Source organism: Carassius auratus, chromosome 26, assembly GCF_003368295.1.
Source record: "Carassius auratus strain Wakin chromosome 26, ASM336829v1, whole genome shotgun sequence".
Lineage (NCBI taxonomy): Eukaryota > Metazoa > Chordata > Actinopteri > Cypriniformes > Cyprinidae > Carassius > Carassius auratus.
Window position 1 is genome coordinate 13,162,074 of NC_039268.1, and position 14,644 is coordinate 13,176,717.

Sequence of the window (14,644 nt, forward strand, 5' to 3'; positions counted from 1 at the left end):
TAAAAACGCGTGGAAAACGCTAGGCACGCTGCTTTCTGACTCCCTCCCCCCCAAAGCCTTCCGGCACTTGCGCTCCTGAGGAGTCTGACGTTGCTAAGCAACCATGACCTGCTCTCTCCATGAGGACGCGGAAATTTCAGCAATGGATAAATGGATTTGCAGCACTAAAAACTGCTTGCAGTAGCACTGCTACTAAATTAATGTAAAAATCCACATAGAGCTATCAGCTGTTCCGACTGCGTCGCTTCCATTATCAGCGCGCATACCGCGCTCCTACATTTGAAATAACAAACTTGAGTGCGTAAAAGACGCGATATGTGAATGGCCCCTTATGCGTGTGTGTGCGCTGCGCTCGTTCTTGTTGTGTGTGTGTGACTGACAGACAGCCTCCGCGGCGCGCATGAGAGATCTCGCAGATCTCACCGACAAACGTCTTAATATGATAGCACATTAGAAATGTTTGGTGAGATAAAATGTGCATGATAACATTATTAAGCAAAAAAACATAGTACATTAATTTTTTCCCCTTCAGTACTGAAAGCAGAACTGATACCGTCAGATCTTACTGATACTACGGTCTTTCATAATTTAGCCCCGGGGCCATTTTAATACCGGGTTTCGGTACCCATCCCTACTTGTGAGTGGATTATTAAAGACTGAGATATTCAAGAGCTCCTCTTGTCTCGGCATTCTAAGTAAACTGTGTCAGAAGAACGGACCTAAATACAGTTTATTACATGTTTACCCTCCGTTTTGTTTTTGTTTTCTCTCAGTGTTTTTTCTTTCCATTGTATCCCGATGGATCCCCTTCTTCGTCCCAAGAACCTACTCCTCCTGCTGGGGCAGGGGAGCCAATCTCTTGGGGACCACACAAGACTGTTCATGCCGTAGCTCACACCACATATCTGGATGAAGTGCTCTGTGCTTTCTACGATGCGAGCCTAAATATTGCATGCAGACCGCTGTCGTCTGAGCAAGGTCCTCAAGAGGATTTCAACGCCTTTGTTTAGTGGACTTTGGCAAGAAACAGATAACCACTCACCATCTGCCCCATGGATGATGAGCCACTCTTGACCCAAAGCCCAGCCCACCATCTCCCGGCAGTATGGATCATCAACCTGAGCCTACCAATGATGGAGAGCCATTTCTCACCGCGAGCCAGAACAAGGCCAAACGACTAAGTGACGAAAGTGAAAAGTGAAAGTGATGTGACATTCAGCCAAGTATGGTGACCCATACTCAGAATTCGTGCTCTGCATTTAACCCATCCGACGTGCACACACACAGAGAAGTGAACACAAACACCCACTGTGAACACACACCCAGAGTGGGCAGCCATTTATGCTGCGGCGCCCGGGGAGCAGTTGGGGGTTCGGTGCCTTGCTCAAGGGCACCTAAGTCTTTTGGTGGAGAGAACACTGTACATGCACTCCCCCCACCCACAATTCCTGCCGGCCCGAGACTCGAACTCGAAGCGAAGGATCGCCCCGGAACTTGAGACCAGCCCGTCAGACCAGTGTGAGAGTCGGAAGCACTGCCCACCACGAGGGAGCAAGCCATGGACGGTGTGAGCGCGGAGTGGAGATCTGCCCCCTACACTGCTGCTGAGGGTGAGCTGATTATACAGCTGGGACTGTTGGGCCATGAGGTGGATCTAAGGGACTGGGAGTCTGATGTGGAAATCAAACTGCCCCCTCTCCTCTCTCCATCATCTCAGCTGGTCCCGTCCAGCCCTCCTTCATCCTTGGTTCCCTCGTCCAGCCCTGATGGGGGCTTCCGATCCTCCAGTAGTGCCCACTCATCAAAAGTACCCTTCAGTGCCTGCTCCCAGAAAGTGCCCTACGGAGCTTGCCCCTAGAAAGTGCCTTCTAGTGCCCGCTCTTCAAAAATAACCACCCTCCCACAAGCTCCAGCCTCCTACTGGCTCTGTTGGGCTCATTTCTCCCACCAGCTTTACCTTGGTCCTCAGTTGCTCCAGCTCCACCGCGGATCTCCAGATCTCGCCAGACTTGCCAGAGCCCTCGACTCCACCCTGGCCCCCAGATCATTTGTATCTAACTAGATCATTGGCTCTCCATCTCGGTATCCTCCTCCACCTGCTCCGCCACCGATGGTCGGCCCCCTGGAGTCGCTGGCCATCCATCCTCCATGGCTCCTCCCACTGTCTGCTCCACTTTGGGCAGCTGTTATGGCTGTGGCCTGGGTCCTGCTGTGCTCCTTCTGCTCTGGGTCCCTACTGTCTCCTTAATGGCTCCTCCCTCCTTCGTTGCCCACTTGGTCTCTGTCTGCCGGCCTCCTCCTGTAAAATTACTACTCTTACAGACACTGCTTAACGATCTGGTACTTTAACGGTATTCTTATCGGTACTTTGTGTTGTGTTACTTTGTGTTGTGTTACTTTGTGTTGTGTTAGGCAGTCGAAAACTTTGCATTTCTCTGTCTGCACATAATGCACTTTTGAAAGATGCTTTGACAGATTGCTTGTGTTTCCACCCTTACATGCAAATATTTTGTTGCACTTATGACAACTAGCATTGTCTGCATCAACTCTAGTGAAGTATAACCACACTTTGGAATGTTTTGCTGTCTCCGCCATCGTCTCTCATTGTATTAAGCAGGAGTTTTCGTACTGTAAGGGGCCGTTCACATATCGCGTCTAAAAACGCGTGGAAAACGCTAGGCACGCTGCTTTCTGATTCCCTCCCCCTCAAAGCCTTGCGGCACTTGCGCTCCTGAGGAGTCTGACGTTGCTAAGCAACCATGACCTGCTCTCTCCATGAGGACGCGGAAATTTCAGCAATGGATAAATGGATTTGCAGCACTAAAAACTGCTTGCAGTAGCACTGCTACTAAATTAATGTAAAAATCCACATAGAGCTATCAGCTGTTCCGACTGCGTCGCTTCCATTATCAGTGCGCATACCGCGCTCCTACATTTGAAATAACAAACTTGAGTGCGTAAAAGACGCGATATGTGAATGGCCCCTTATGCGTGTGTGTGCGCTGCGCTCGTTCTTGTTGTGTGTGTGTGACTGACAGACAGCCTCCGCGGCGCGCATGAGAGATCTCGCAGATCTCACCGACAAACGTCTTAATATGATAGCACATTAGAAATGTTTGGTGAGATAAAATGTGCACGATAACATTATTAAGCAAAAAAACATAGTACATTAATTTTTTCCCCTTCAGTACTGAAAGCAGAACTGATACCGTCAGATCTTACTGATACTACGGTCTTTCATAATTTAGCCCCGGGGCCATTTTAATACTGGGTTTCGGTACCCATCCCTACTTGTGAGTGGATTATTAAAGACTGAGATATTCAAGAGCTCCTCTTGTCTCGGCATTCTAAGTAAACTGTGTCAGAAGAACGGACCTAAATACAGTTTATTACATGTTTACCCTCCGTTTTGTTTTTGTTTTTGTTTTCTCTCAGTGTTTTTTCTTTCCATTGTATCCCGATGGATCCCCTTCTTCGTCCCAAGAACCTACTCCTCCTGCTGGGGCAGGGGAGCCAATCTCTTGGGGACCACACAAGACTGTTCATGCCGTAGCTCACACCTCCTACCTGGATGAAGTGCTCTGTGCTTTCTACGATGCGAGCCTAAATATTGCATGCAGACCGCTGTCGTCTGAGCAAGGTCCTCAAGAGGATTTCAACGCCTTTGTTTAGTGGACTTTGGCAAGAAACAGATAACCACTCACCATCTGCCCCATGGATGATGAGCCACTCTTGACCCAAAGCCCAGCCCACCATCTCCCGGCAGTATGGATCATCAAACTGAGCCTACCAATGATGGAGAGCCATTTCTCACCGCGAGCCAGAACAAGGCCAAACGACTAAGTGACGAAAGTGAAAAGTGAAAGTGATGTGACATTCAGCCAAGTATGGTGACCCATACTCAGAATTCGTGCTCTGCATTTAACCCATCCGACGTGCACACACACAGAGAAGTGAACACAAACACCCACTGTGAACACACACCCAGAGTGGGCAGCCATTTATGCTGCGGCGCCCGGGGAGCAGTTGGGGGTTCGGTGCCTTGCTCAAGGGCACCTAAGTCTTTTGGTGGAGAGAACACTGTACATGCACTCCCCCCACCCACAATTCCTGCCGGCCCGAGACTCGAACTCGAAGCGAAGGATCGCCCCGGAACTTGAGACCAGCCCGTCAGACCAGTGTGAGAGTCGGAAGCACTGCCCACCACGAGGGAGCAAGCCATGGACGGTGTGAGCGCGGAGTGGAGATCTGCCCCCTACACTGCTGCTGAGGGTGAGCTGATTATACAGCTGGGACTGTTGGGCCATGAGGTGGATCTAAGGGACTGGGAGTCTGATGTGGAAATCAAACTGCCCCCTCTCCTCTCTCCATCATCTCAGCTGGTCCTGTCCAGCCCTCCTTCATCCTTGGTTCCCTCGTCCAACCCTGATGGGGGCTTCCGATCCTCCAGTAGTGCCCACTCATCAAAAGTACCCTTCAGTGCCTGCTCCCAGAAAGTGCCCTACAGAGCTTGCCCCTAGAAAGTGCCTTCTAGTGCCCGCTCTTCAAAAATAACCACCCTCCCACAAGCTCCAGCCTCCTACTGGCTCTGTTGGGCTCATTTCTCCCACCAGCTTTACCTTGGTCCTGAGTTGCTCCAGCTCCACCGCGGATCTCCAGATCTCGCCAGACTTGCCAGAGCCCTCGACTCCACCCTGGCCCCCAGATCCTTTGTATCTAACAAGATCATTGGCTCTCCATCTCGGTATCCTCCTCCACCTGCTCCGCCACCGATGGTCGGCCCCCTGGAGTCGCTGGCCATCCATCCTCCATGGCTCCTCCCACTGTCTGCTCCACTTTGGGCAGCTGTTATGAATTTCTTTTCCTTTGTTCCTGTATCTCCTATGTTGCCCTTGTACAGTAAGTGGATTATTAAAGACTGAGATATTTGAGAACTCCTAAGTAAAAGCCGTCCTAAGTAAATTGTGACAGTATGGGGGTGCTTTGGTCTTTCAAGGGGGTGCTTCAGCACCTGCTAGCCCCTCCCTAGCATTGCCCATTATGACCATTGCCCATTATAAATTCATTGTTACATCTAACAACAGAACACCTCAATCTCTTAGGAGCCATTCTTGTCTACCCCTGCTCCAGCATCGAAAACAATGGCGAACTGATGACAGTTCACTCAGGGTGGGTCTAAGGTAAAAACACCCAGTGTCAATCAAAAATTGTGGGAGCAATTATCATTTTTGGGTAACTGTCCCTTTACCTTAATGATATGATACCAATAGAATTATTCAGATCACAAAACAGACAATGAATTAACAATGACTGTTGCTAAAAAAAGTGATGAAAACTAAATATAGGCCTATCTCCAGCAAAGTTGGTATTAATCTTTGATGCTGACAGTGCTGGAATGATAATTACAAATCACACACAATTACACATACACCACAAAACTAAACAAAGGACTTGATATAATGTACTTTAAACAAGCCAAATCTCCTGCTCAGCACAGTGAGATCGGTTCATCAAAGAATGATCTGTATTTATTATCTTGTCTAAATCTCATTCACCATCTCGTTCACCATAAGTTATCACTTCAGCTAAAATAGGAAAGAAATAAAGGTAAAATATCTTTCTCACACCCTCTAAATGATCATTGTTGTAAGGTTTAAATCCCTTTTGCAAACCCATAATCCTTTTGGCCCAGATTCTCAAGGGTGGGGTCTTAGGATGACATCACACAGCAGTGGGCAAGCTGTTCATACCCAAAGCAAAACCATTTAAAAATATCCAGAAGCAATAAAAAAAGCAATAAATAAATAAAATAAAATAAAAACGTTGCTTTCAAATATAAATAGAAATGGTTAATCTGTTGCCTGTGCTTGCAATAGAAGTGTATGCCAGTTAGAGCCCTTCACGGGACTGTTTTATTAAACCCGCCCCCGCCCGCTCCCGCTGAATGTATGACCCCCAGCTCCCACAACCTATGTGTTCCACTCCCTCCCGGACCCTTTCTCAGAGCTTGTGAAAAATGTACACAAATAGGTACTCAGGCTAAATATTTGTTCAAGTTAACATCCAGAATTACAGATTTTAAACATGATTGCATTTAAATACAAACCTGATTCCAAAAAAGTTGGGACACTGTACAAATTGTGAATAAAAACAGAATGCGATGATGTGGAAGTTTCAAACCATTGTGTGGCATCCCCTCTTCTTTTTATAACAGTCTGCAAACATCTGGGGACTGAGGAGACAAGTTGCTCAAGTTTAGGAATAGGGATGTTGTCCCATTCTTGTCAGATACAGACTTCTGGTTGCTCAACTGTCTTAGGTCTTTTTTTGTTGCATCTTCCTCTTTATGATGCACCAAATGTTTTCTATGGGTGAAAGATCTGGACTGCAGGCTAGCCATTTCAGGATTACCCGGATCCTTCTTCTACGCAGATGTGATGTTGTAATTGATGCAGTATGTGGTCTGGCATTGTCATGTTGGAAAATGCAAGATCTTCCCTGAAAGAGACGACGTCTGGATGGGACCATATGTTGTTCTAGAACTTGGATATACCTTTCAGCATTGATGGGGCCTTTCCAGATGTGTAAGCTGCCCATGCCACATGCACTCTGCAACACAATACCATCAGAGATGCAGGCTTCTGAACTGAGCGCTGATAACAACTTGGGTTGTCCTTGTCCTCTTTAGTCCAGATAACATGGCGTCCCAGTTTTCCAAAAAGAACTTTTTAATTTTAATTTGTCTGACTACAGAACCGTTTTCCACTTTGCCACAGTCCATTTTAAATGAGCCTTGGCCCAGAGAAAACGCCTGCACTTCTGGACCATGTTTAGATATGGCTTCTTTTTTGACCTATAGAGTTTTAGCCGGCAACTGCAAATGGCACAGAGGATTGTGTTCACCGACAGTGTTTTCTGGAAGTATTCCTTAGTCCATGTTGTGATTTCCATTACAGTAGCATTCCTGTATGTGATGCAGTGCCGTCTAAGGGACCAAAGATCACGGGCATCCAGTATGGTTTTCCAGCCTTGACCCTTACGCACAGAGATTGTTCTAGATTCTCTGAATCTTTGGATGAATTTATGCACTATAGATGATTTTTCTCTGAGAAACTCCTTTCTGATATTGTTCCACTATTTTTCACCGCAGCATTGGGGAAATTGGCGAACCTCTGCCCATCTTGACTTCTGAGAGACACTGCCTCTCTGAAAGGCTGTTTTTATACCCAATCATACGTACAATTGACCTAATAAGTTGCAAATTGGTCCTCCAGCTGTTCCTTATATGTACATTTAACTTTTCCGGCCTCTTAATGCTACCTGTTCCAACTTTTTTGGAATGTGTAGCTCTCATGAAATCCAAAATGAGCCAATATTTGGCATGACATTTCAAAATGTCTCTTATCTATATTCTATTGTTTATAAAATATAAGTTTATGAGATCTGCAAATTATTCCATTCCTTTTTACTCACAGTTTGTACAGTGTCCCAACTTTTTTGGAATCTTGTTTGTAATATGAAGTAACCGATGTTAAACCAAAACACCACACATGACAAAAACATTTTTTAATTAGCGTTATAAAACATTAACCGTTAAAATAAAATGCAACTAGTGTCACCTCAGTTTTTAAATGCTGGCTAGGCCTACATACCCAAGATTTTTATGCGTTGCGTTGCATAGCGCCCCTAGACATAAAACCATGTCTGCATTTGTGATTGGAGAACAACAGTGCAGTTAAAAAAAATTTAGTGCAAAAAAATCACTTATTAGAGCGATTGGTGGGGGCTTGTAGTCCGTAATGGTCTGTATCCCCTGCCCCAGGTTCCTAGTGTCTCTGCTGTCACTGAATTGGTGAGCTATCCTCCTGGAGTGCTGTCTCTTAGCCTCTCTGATGCCACGGGACAGGTTGGCCCTAGCTGTTCTCAGGCCCACCTCATCTCCAGCTCTGAAGGCAGTGTTCCATGTCTTCAGGAGTCTGTAGACCTCCCCAGTCATCCATGGCTTCTGGTTGGCCCGGACAGTGATGGTTTTTGTGACCGTTACCTCATCAATACACTTTTTGATGTAGGCAAGTAATAGACTCTGAGTACTCCTGGAGGTCAGTGGTGTTATTGCATGTGGCAGCCTGATTAAACATGTCCCAGTCAGTTGTGTTGAAGCAGTCCTGAAGAATCTCTTATTATCCTTCTTGCCACACTTTAATCTGTTTGTAAACTGGTTTGGCGACTTTAATGAGTGGTCTGTATGCAGGCATTAGCATAACAGTGATGTGGTCTGAGGCTCCGAGGTGGGGGAGGGGGAGGGCTTTGTAAGCTCCTCTCTGTGTGGTGTAAACAAAGTCCAAAATGTTATTACCTCGTGTTGGAAAGTTGATGTGCTGGTGTATTTAGGAAACACACTCTTAAGGTCAGCATGGTTGAAATCCCCAGCTATGATGAGAAAAGCATCGGGATGTGCTGTCTGCTGCTCACTGATGTGCTGGTACAGTTCATTAAGTGCGTCGTTCCTGTTGCTGATGATGTTGAATGGGGGAATGTACACTGAAATGAGCAGTATAGCAGTATATTCCCTCGGCAGATAGGACGGCCAGCACTTAATAATCATAAACTCCACCAGGGGTGAGCAGTGTTTGCTGATCACAACAGTATCGCGGCACCACGCGTCATTGATGTAAACACAAAGCCCGCTGCCGCGGGTTTTTCCTCCCGCGACGAGAGCTCTGTCCGCTCAATAGCACGTCAGCTGGTCGAGCTGAATAGCGCCGTCTGGAACGCTTTTGCTGAGCCATGTTTCCGTGAACACAAAAACACAACAGTTTCTTACAGTCCTCTGAGTTGAGTGTAGTAAACGAATGTAGTCCAGTTTATTGTCCAACGAGCGTACGTTAGCCAGTACGATGGTGGGGATAGATGGCTTGTGTGGGTTAGCAGTTAGCCTAGCCCAGATACCTCCGCGCTTACCCCTCTTCTGCTTCCTCTCACGCCGCTTGTGGCGCCTCCGCTGCGGTCGAGATGCAGTAGTGGGGGTCGATGATGGTGAAGGCCTCCGTAGCAGATCGAGATCCCGCAGCTGTTCCGCGTGCGCGGAGTTTAACTGTAAAAATGCGGTTCTGCCGCCATCTTGTTATTCAGAAAGACAAACAACAAGCGCTAATCTACACTGCTTAAAACTCATCAGTGGCAAATCCTTTAAATATGTAAACATACTTACAGAATGTGATTCAGAACAGCCAGATTGGAGTCTACTCCCAGGATCAGGAAAGAATCCTACATAAAATGCGCTGCACACATCTGAATATTTGGGTTGAACTGCTCTGGAGCTGTGTTGTAAATACAACTTATCCACTGATTTCTAGTTGTGTCATCTTTTGGAAGGCCAAACAAAGTATTTTCGCTTTTGCAACGAAACACACAGCATCTTCAAAAGATGGTGGTGGTGATGGCAGCAACAATAAAGTAATGCCTTCTTTCTTTGCGTGAACATTTGGGAGGCATTATGCAAATCATCGAGTCTTAACTTTTATAAAGAATATCTCTTTGGGTTTGAGACTTTAGTCTTTGCAACTTGAGTGACCTTACCTATTCACGAACAGCTTGTAACACTCCAAAGAGAAAAGAAAACCTGAAATCTCATCATATGAACCCTTTAAATATTTAAATGTTATGGGTTGAAAATGCAGTTTTCTTCTAAGCAAGAGTAAAGGTTTCTCTAAATGTATTAATGAAAATATTAAAGTATGATGCTGGAGCAAATGCCTCAGTGTTCAAAAGTAATTACGGGATTTAGATAATAGTTTTGTTGTAAGCGAGAGTTGCCAATTCTCAAAAAGGATATGATCCGTTGTCTTAAGTGAAAAATAGTCAGTGGTTATAGTATCTATGTGAGTTTAATAGTTTCCTAATTGAATCAGTAGTGATTTAAATAACAATGTTAAGAAGAGTATGGCTTTAAGTTCAATTATACTGTCTAAGATTTCAGGCAGAACTATTATATCTTTAATGCCATTCCTTATTGTGGTTGAAAAATAGTCTGGTGCAATTACTAGTTGATGATTGCCCATGTATTATTTAATGTCTTTTAAATTTGGTCAAATTTCTATAATCTTTATAAAACAATGCCTGCCTGATGATTACTTCTGATTTGAATGCTTCAATACATCAATACAAGTTGTCAATATTATTATTAAAAGCATGGTTTATTAAATAAAAGGCATTTCTCACCAGTGTAGGCATAAGTATGCATGGTCCATGCCAGGATGCACATTTTAATGGCAAGTTTACTTTTTATTTCACTGTGTGAGAGCATTTTTCAATGCCTTTTTTATACACCAGGCCCCAAGAGTTCTTTTATGTAAGTTTAAACTACCTGAATCTACCGGATAAAGATTAGACCAGACAAAATTCTCATATTAGTGAAAAAGGGCATGTCCAGTTAATAAAATCACGTATTCCCCTTAATAACTTGAAATGTCATTGGATAAGTGATTCAAATTTTTATTTAAAATTATGTTTATAATTGAAGACTGTGATGTTATCTACACTACAGTAACCTTTTCTATTATGCTGCACATAATGGGACTTTGCCATGGCTCGAAGGCACAGATCTCTAGTTATGGCAGAAGTAGTGCTTAGCATAATGGACACAGAGGTGTTTCAGACTGGATATACAAAATCTCATTCATACAGAATGCAGCCATGAGCTCTGCCGTGATGGCATGGAACAGGTTGTAAGGTCTAAGGTAGAATTATGTGAGTAGGATTTTAGCATACAGGGATGCTGTTGCTTGGAAACAAATGCTGCCAAGTATAGCTAAATGAACAGTGACAATACTCTCACTGACTACACTTGGTACAAGTTCAAATGCTCTGAAACTAAACAGTTCTAAAAGCAAAATCTTGTTCAACAAGAAGGAAGTGACAGTATTGACATTCACACAAGCGGATGATAATGTTCAGTTTATTATAAGTGTGCTGCATTTTTCTTGTATGCTACTTTAAATGCTTGAGCTCTTTATAGCTCTGCCAATGTTTATATTGTTGATCAACTGGAAATATTTGTTCTGAAAGTGATTCCAACAGTATTGCTGTGGTGTGGACATCCCTATTCTCATTTAAGAATATTAAAACTTTCTATTTACAAATGTAGTTATCTTCCCAGGTGTGAGTAATAGTTTGAATAATAAAAACTCTGATGTTGTTACAGACTAAAACTTTGGACAGTTGTATATAGTACAAGAAAGGTTGTTTCTTTGTTTATTCCATTTATTGCAGCCTAAAAGCACAAACAAATTCCTCACTTAATTTAAACCATTCACTTTTTGGTAAAAAAAGAGAAGAGTGTAAGTATTCCCTCTAGAGTTTAAAAAGAATATTTGGTTTTGTATATGAACATAGAATTATGATATAAATGTTAAGAAGAATTATTTAAGTTTTAGACCAATCACAGATTCCTGTGTCAGAATGAAGTGGCCTTCTGAAGAAAAGGTCTAAATTTGCTATGAAAACAATCTGACTTATAGGAAACCTTGTTTTAGCGAACACCAACAATGCCATTTAAACTGTTAAGTCTGAATTCACTTTTAAAGAGAATCCCAGGACATAACCCAGTTTAGTCAAAATACACATTCAAAAACCTGGCCCACAAGGGCCTTGAGAATAAATCTGTTTGCTTAAGATTGTAACTGAATCTCTTCCTGAATTGGTCAACAAACTGAAGACAACAATCATCATGAGTAGAAAAATCATGAGCAGAACAGCAGATTCTATGAAACATGGTTCTGCCATCCAGGTAGTGCAATTCTGTTAGCAAATCTCCTGAGTGAAGTTTAGTGCCATGAACATTCAAAAATCTTCTATCATAAAACAATATGTCCTGTGGAAAGCAGAGTATTTATTAAAACCACTTATTTAAATGCAAAATGCCTCTATTATCCAGTCATTGTCAAGTGTCACTTAATATAAAATGATTATTAACATCTAAAGTAGATGTTAGAGGGAAGCTTCCATAGTTTTTTGCTGAACAGGAAAAAGGAGAGAGGGGGAGAGAGAGGGGGGGGGGGTTCTGACTCATACAATAAGCACTTTCTTTAGTCCTGGTCCTCTAAAGGATGACATTCTTCCATCAAGGAATATAAAACTAACATTACTCTCTTGAGGGGAATTCACAGAACAGAGATGTGCCACTTAAGCGGCAGTCTTGGTAGATGCAGACAGCTGGCAAAGAATGTGCTTTATCACTAACCATTCCAAGGACACAGCTGGGACAAATGAAAGAACAAATTATTTCCCATGAATAAGCTCTATTTTGCATGCTGGATAAGTACAGGTTAAACAAGCACAGATTCATAGCAAAGCTCATGGCACTCCAACTGACTGATGCATGCAAAAATACAGAAAGCAGAATTTAAAAAGACTTAAATGAGAATTTTTTTTTTTTTTTTATGATTCTCTTTGTCTATTTATTATTGCCTACATATATTAAAACAAAATAAATAATAAAAAACACCTAAATAATAAGGCTATTTATTGGAAAAATACAAAAATACTAGTCTATTAAAACTAAACTGTAAACCTTCAGGTGTGTCTCAATAAATTAGAATGTTGTGTGTTGTGGAAAAGTTCACTTATTTCAGTAATTCAATTTAAATTGTGAAACTCCAGTCTTTGGTTCTTTTAATTGTGATGATTTTGGCTCACATTTAACTAAAACCCACCAATTCACTATCTCAACAAATTAGAATATGGTGACATGACAATCAGTTAATCAACTCAAAACAAATGCAAAGGTTTCCTGAGCCTTCAAAATGGTTTCTCAGTTTGGTTCACTAGGCTAAACAATCATGGGGAAGACTGATGATCTGAAAGTTGTCCAGAAGACAATCATTGACACCCTTCACAAGGAGGATAAGCCACAAACATTCATTCCCAAAGATGCTGGCTGTTCACAGAGTGCTGTATCCAAGCATGTAACCGTAAGTTGAGTTGAAGGAAAAAGTGGATGAAAAAGACGCACAACCAACCGAAAGAACCACAGCCTTATGAGGATTGTCAAGCAAAATTGATTCAAGAATTTGAGTGAACATCACAAGGAATGGACTGAGGCTGGGGTCAAGGCAACAAGAGCCACCACACACAGATGTGTCAAGGAATTCACTGAACCACAGACAATGTCAGAGGCATCTTTTACCTGGGCTAAGGAGAAGAAAAACTGGACTGTTGCCCAGTGGTCCAAAGTCCTCTTTTCAGATGATAGCAAATTTTGTATTTCATTTGGAAAGCAAGGAGTCTGGAGGAAGGGTGGTGTAGTTACAGCCCAAGTTGCTTGAAGTCCAGTGTTAAGTTTCCACAGTCTGTGATGATCTGGAGTGCAATGTCATCTGCTGGTGTTGGTCCATTGTGTTTTTTGAAACCCAAAGTCACTGCACCTGTTTACCAAGAAATCCTGGAGCACTTCATGCTTCCTTCTGCTGACCAGCTTTTTGAAGATGCTGGTTTCATTTTCCAGCAGGATTTGGTACATATTCACACTGCCAAAAGCACCAAACGTTAGTTAAATATCCATGGTGTTGGTGTGCTTGACCTGCCAGCAAACTCACCAGACCTGAACCCCATTGAGAATCTATGGGTTATTGTCAAGAGGAAAATGAGAAACAAGAGACCAAAAAATGCAGATGAGCCGAAGACCACTGTCAAAGAAACCTGGGCTTCCATACCACCTCAGCATTTTTTTTTTTATTGGTCTTATGAAGTATTCTAATGTGTTGAGATAGAGAATTGGTAGGTTTTTGTTAAATGTGAGCCAAAATCATCACAATTAAAATAACCAAAGACTTAAACTACTTCAGTCTGTGTGCATTGAATTTATTTAATACAAAAATTTCACAATTTGAGTTGAATTACTACAATTAACTTTTCCACGACATTCTAATTTATTGAGATGCACCTGTATATATCTTATAGCCTATACAACGGGCTTAAAAATAGTCGTAACTGTTTAAGGTCCGTTTTTAAGTCTGCAAAAGTAGCTTTTAAACACTTTTAATACGCATTAAACAAATGAAGAATATGTCATTTTTTAAACGCAAAAACTGTCAAACTGCATTTTATCAAATGTTTCAAATTATTCGCAGAAAGAGTATGACGAAAACGAACTGCTTGCAGCTCCAAACTAAAACGCGCAGAAGTGAAATAAACGTTGAGTAAACTCTTATGAAAGAAACTATGGCGTAACGCGACATTGAGGATGAACTGACCACCATGCACTCACCCATGTTGCGTTCTCTGTGTTCGAGGTGAGTCAGTTAAAGTTCGGCTGCTGCTTTGGGTGGAAAGAGTTTCGCTCAACTGAACAAATGTGTCTCTCCGACTCGGGACCATCGCTGCGGTGACGTCACTGTTTGGGGTCCCCAGACGGGGCCACTCTTTCCTCCATAAAGCGCAATGATGGTAGAGAGCGGAGCTTTTATAGTAGGCTACGGCTACCAAGAGGTCATTAGAAACAAATAAGCGATAAATCAAGGACGATAAAACAGTGTCATTCTCACTCATGGTAATGGAAAATTTTGTTGTTTATTCATTACCAAAGAAAATAAACATTATATAGGTTAGACAACAAAACGACAATTATTTGGTATTTCATGTAGTC

At 42.8% G+C, this 14,644-nt stretch overlaps 1 protein-coding gene across 4 annotated transcripts in view; it reads right to left on the reverse strand.

The window, feature by feature from the left end:
* Positions 1-14,417, reverse strand: part of gpm6ba (glycoprotein M6Ba) — a 76,883-nt gene extending 62,466 nt beyond the window's left edge. For 2 of the 4 annotated variants that reach the window (XM_026204305.1, XM_026204303.1), the window contains exon 1: positions 14,267-14,417. In XM_026204305.1, the coding sequence (XP_026060090.1) occupies positions 14,267-14,376 (110 nt within the window). In that variant the 5' untranslated portion in view covers positions 14,377-14,417. The remainder of the gene's footprint in view (positions 1-14,266) is intronic. The other 2 variants (XM_026204302.1, XM_026204307.1) reach the window with 2 other exon arrangements.
* Positions 14,418-14,644: the final 227 nt, after the last annotated feature.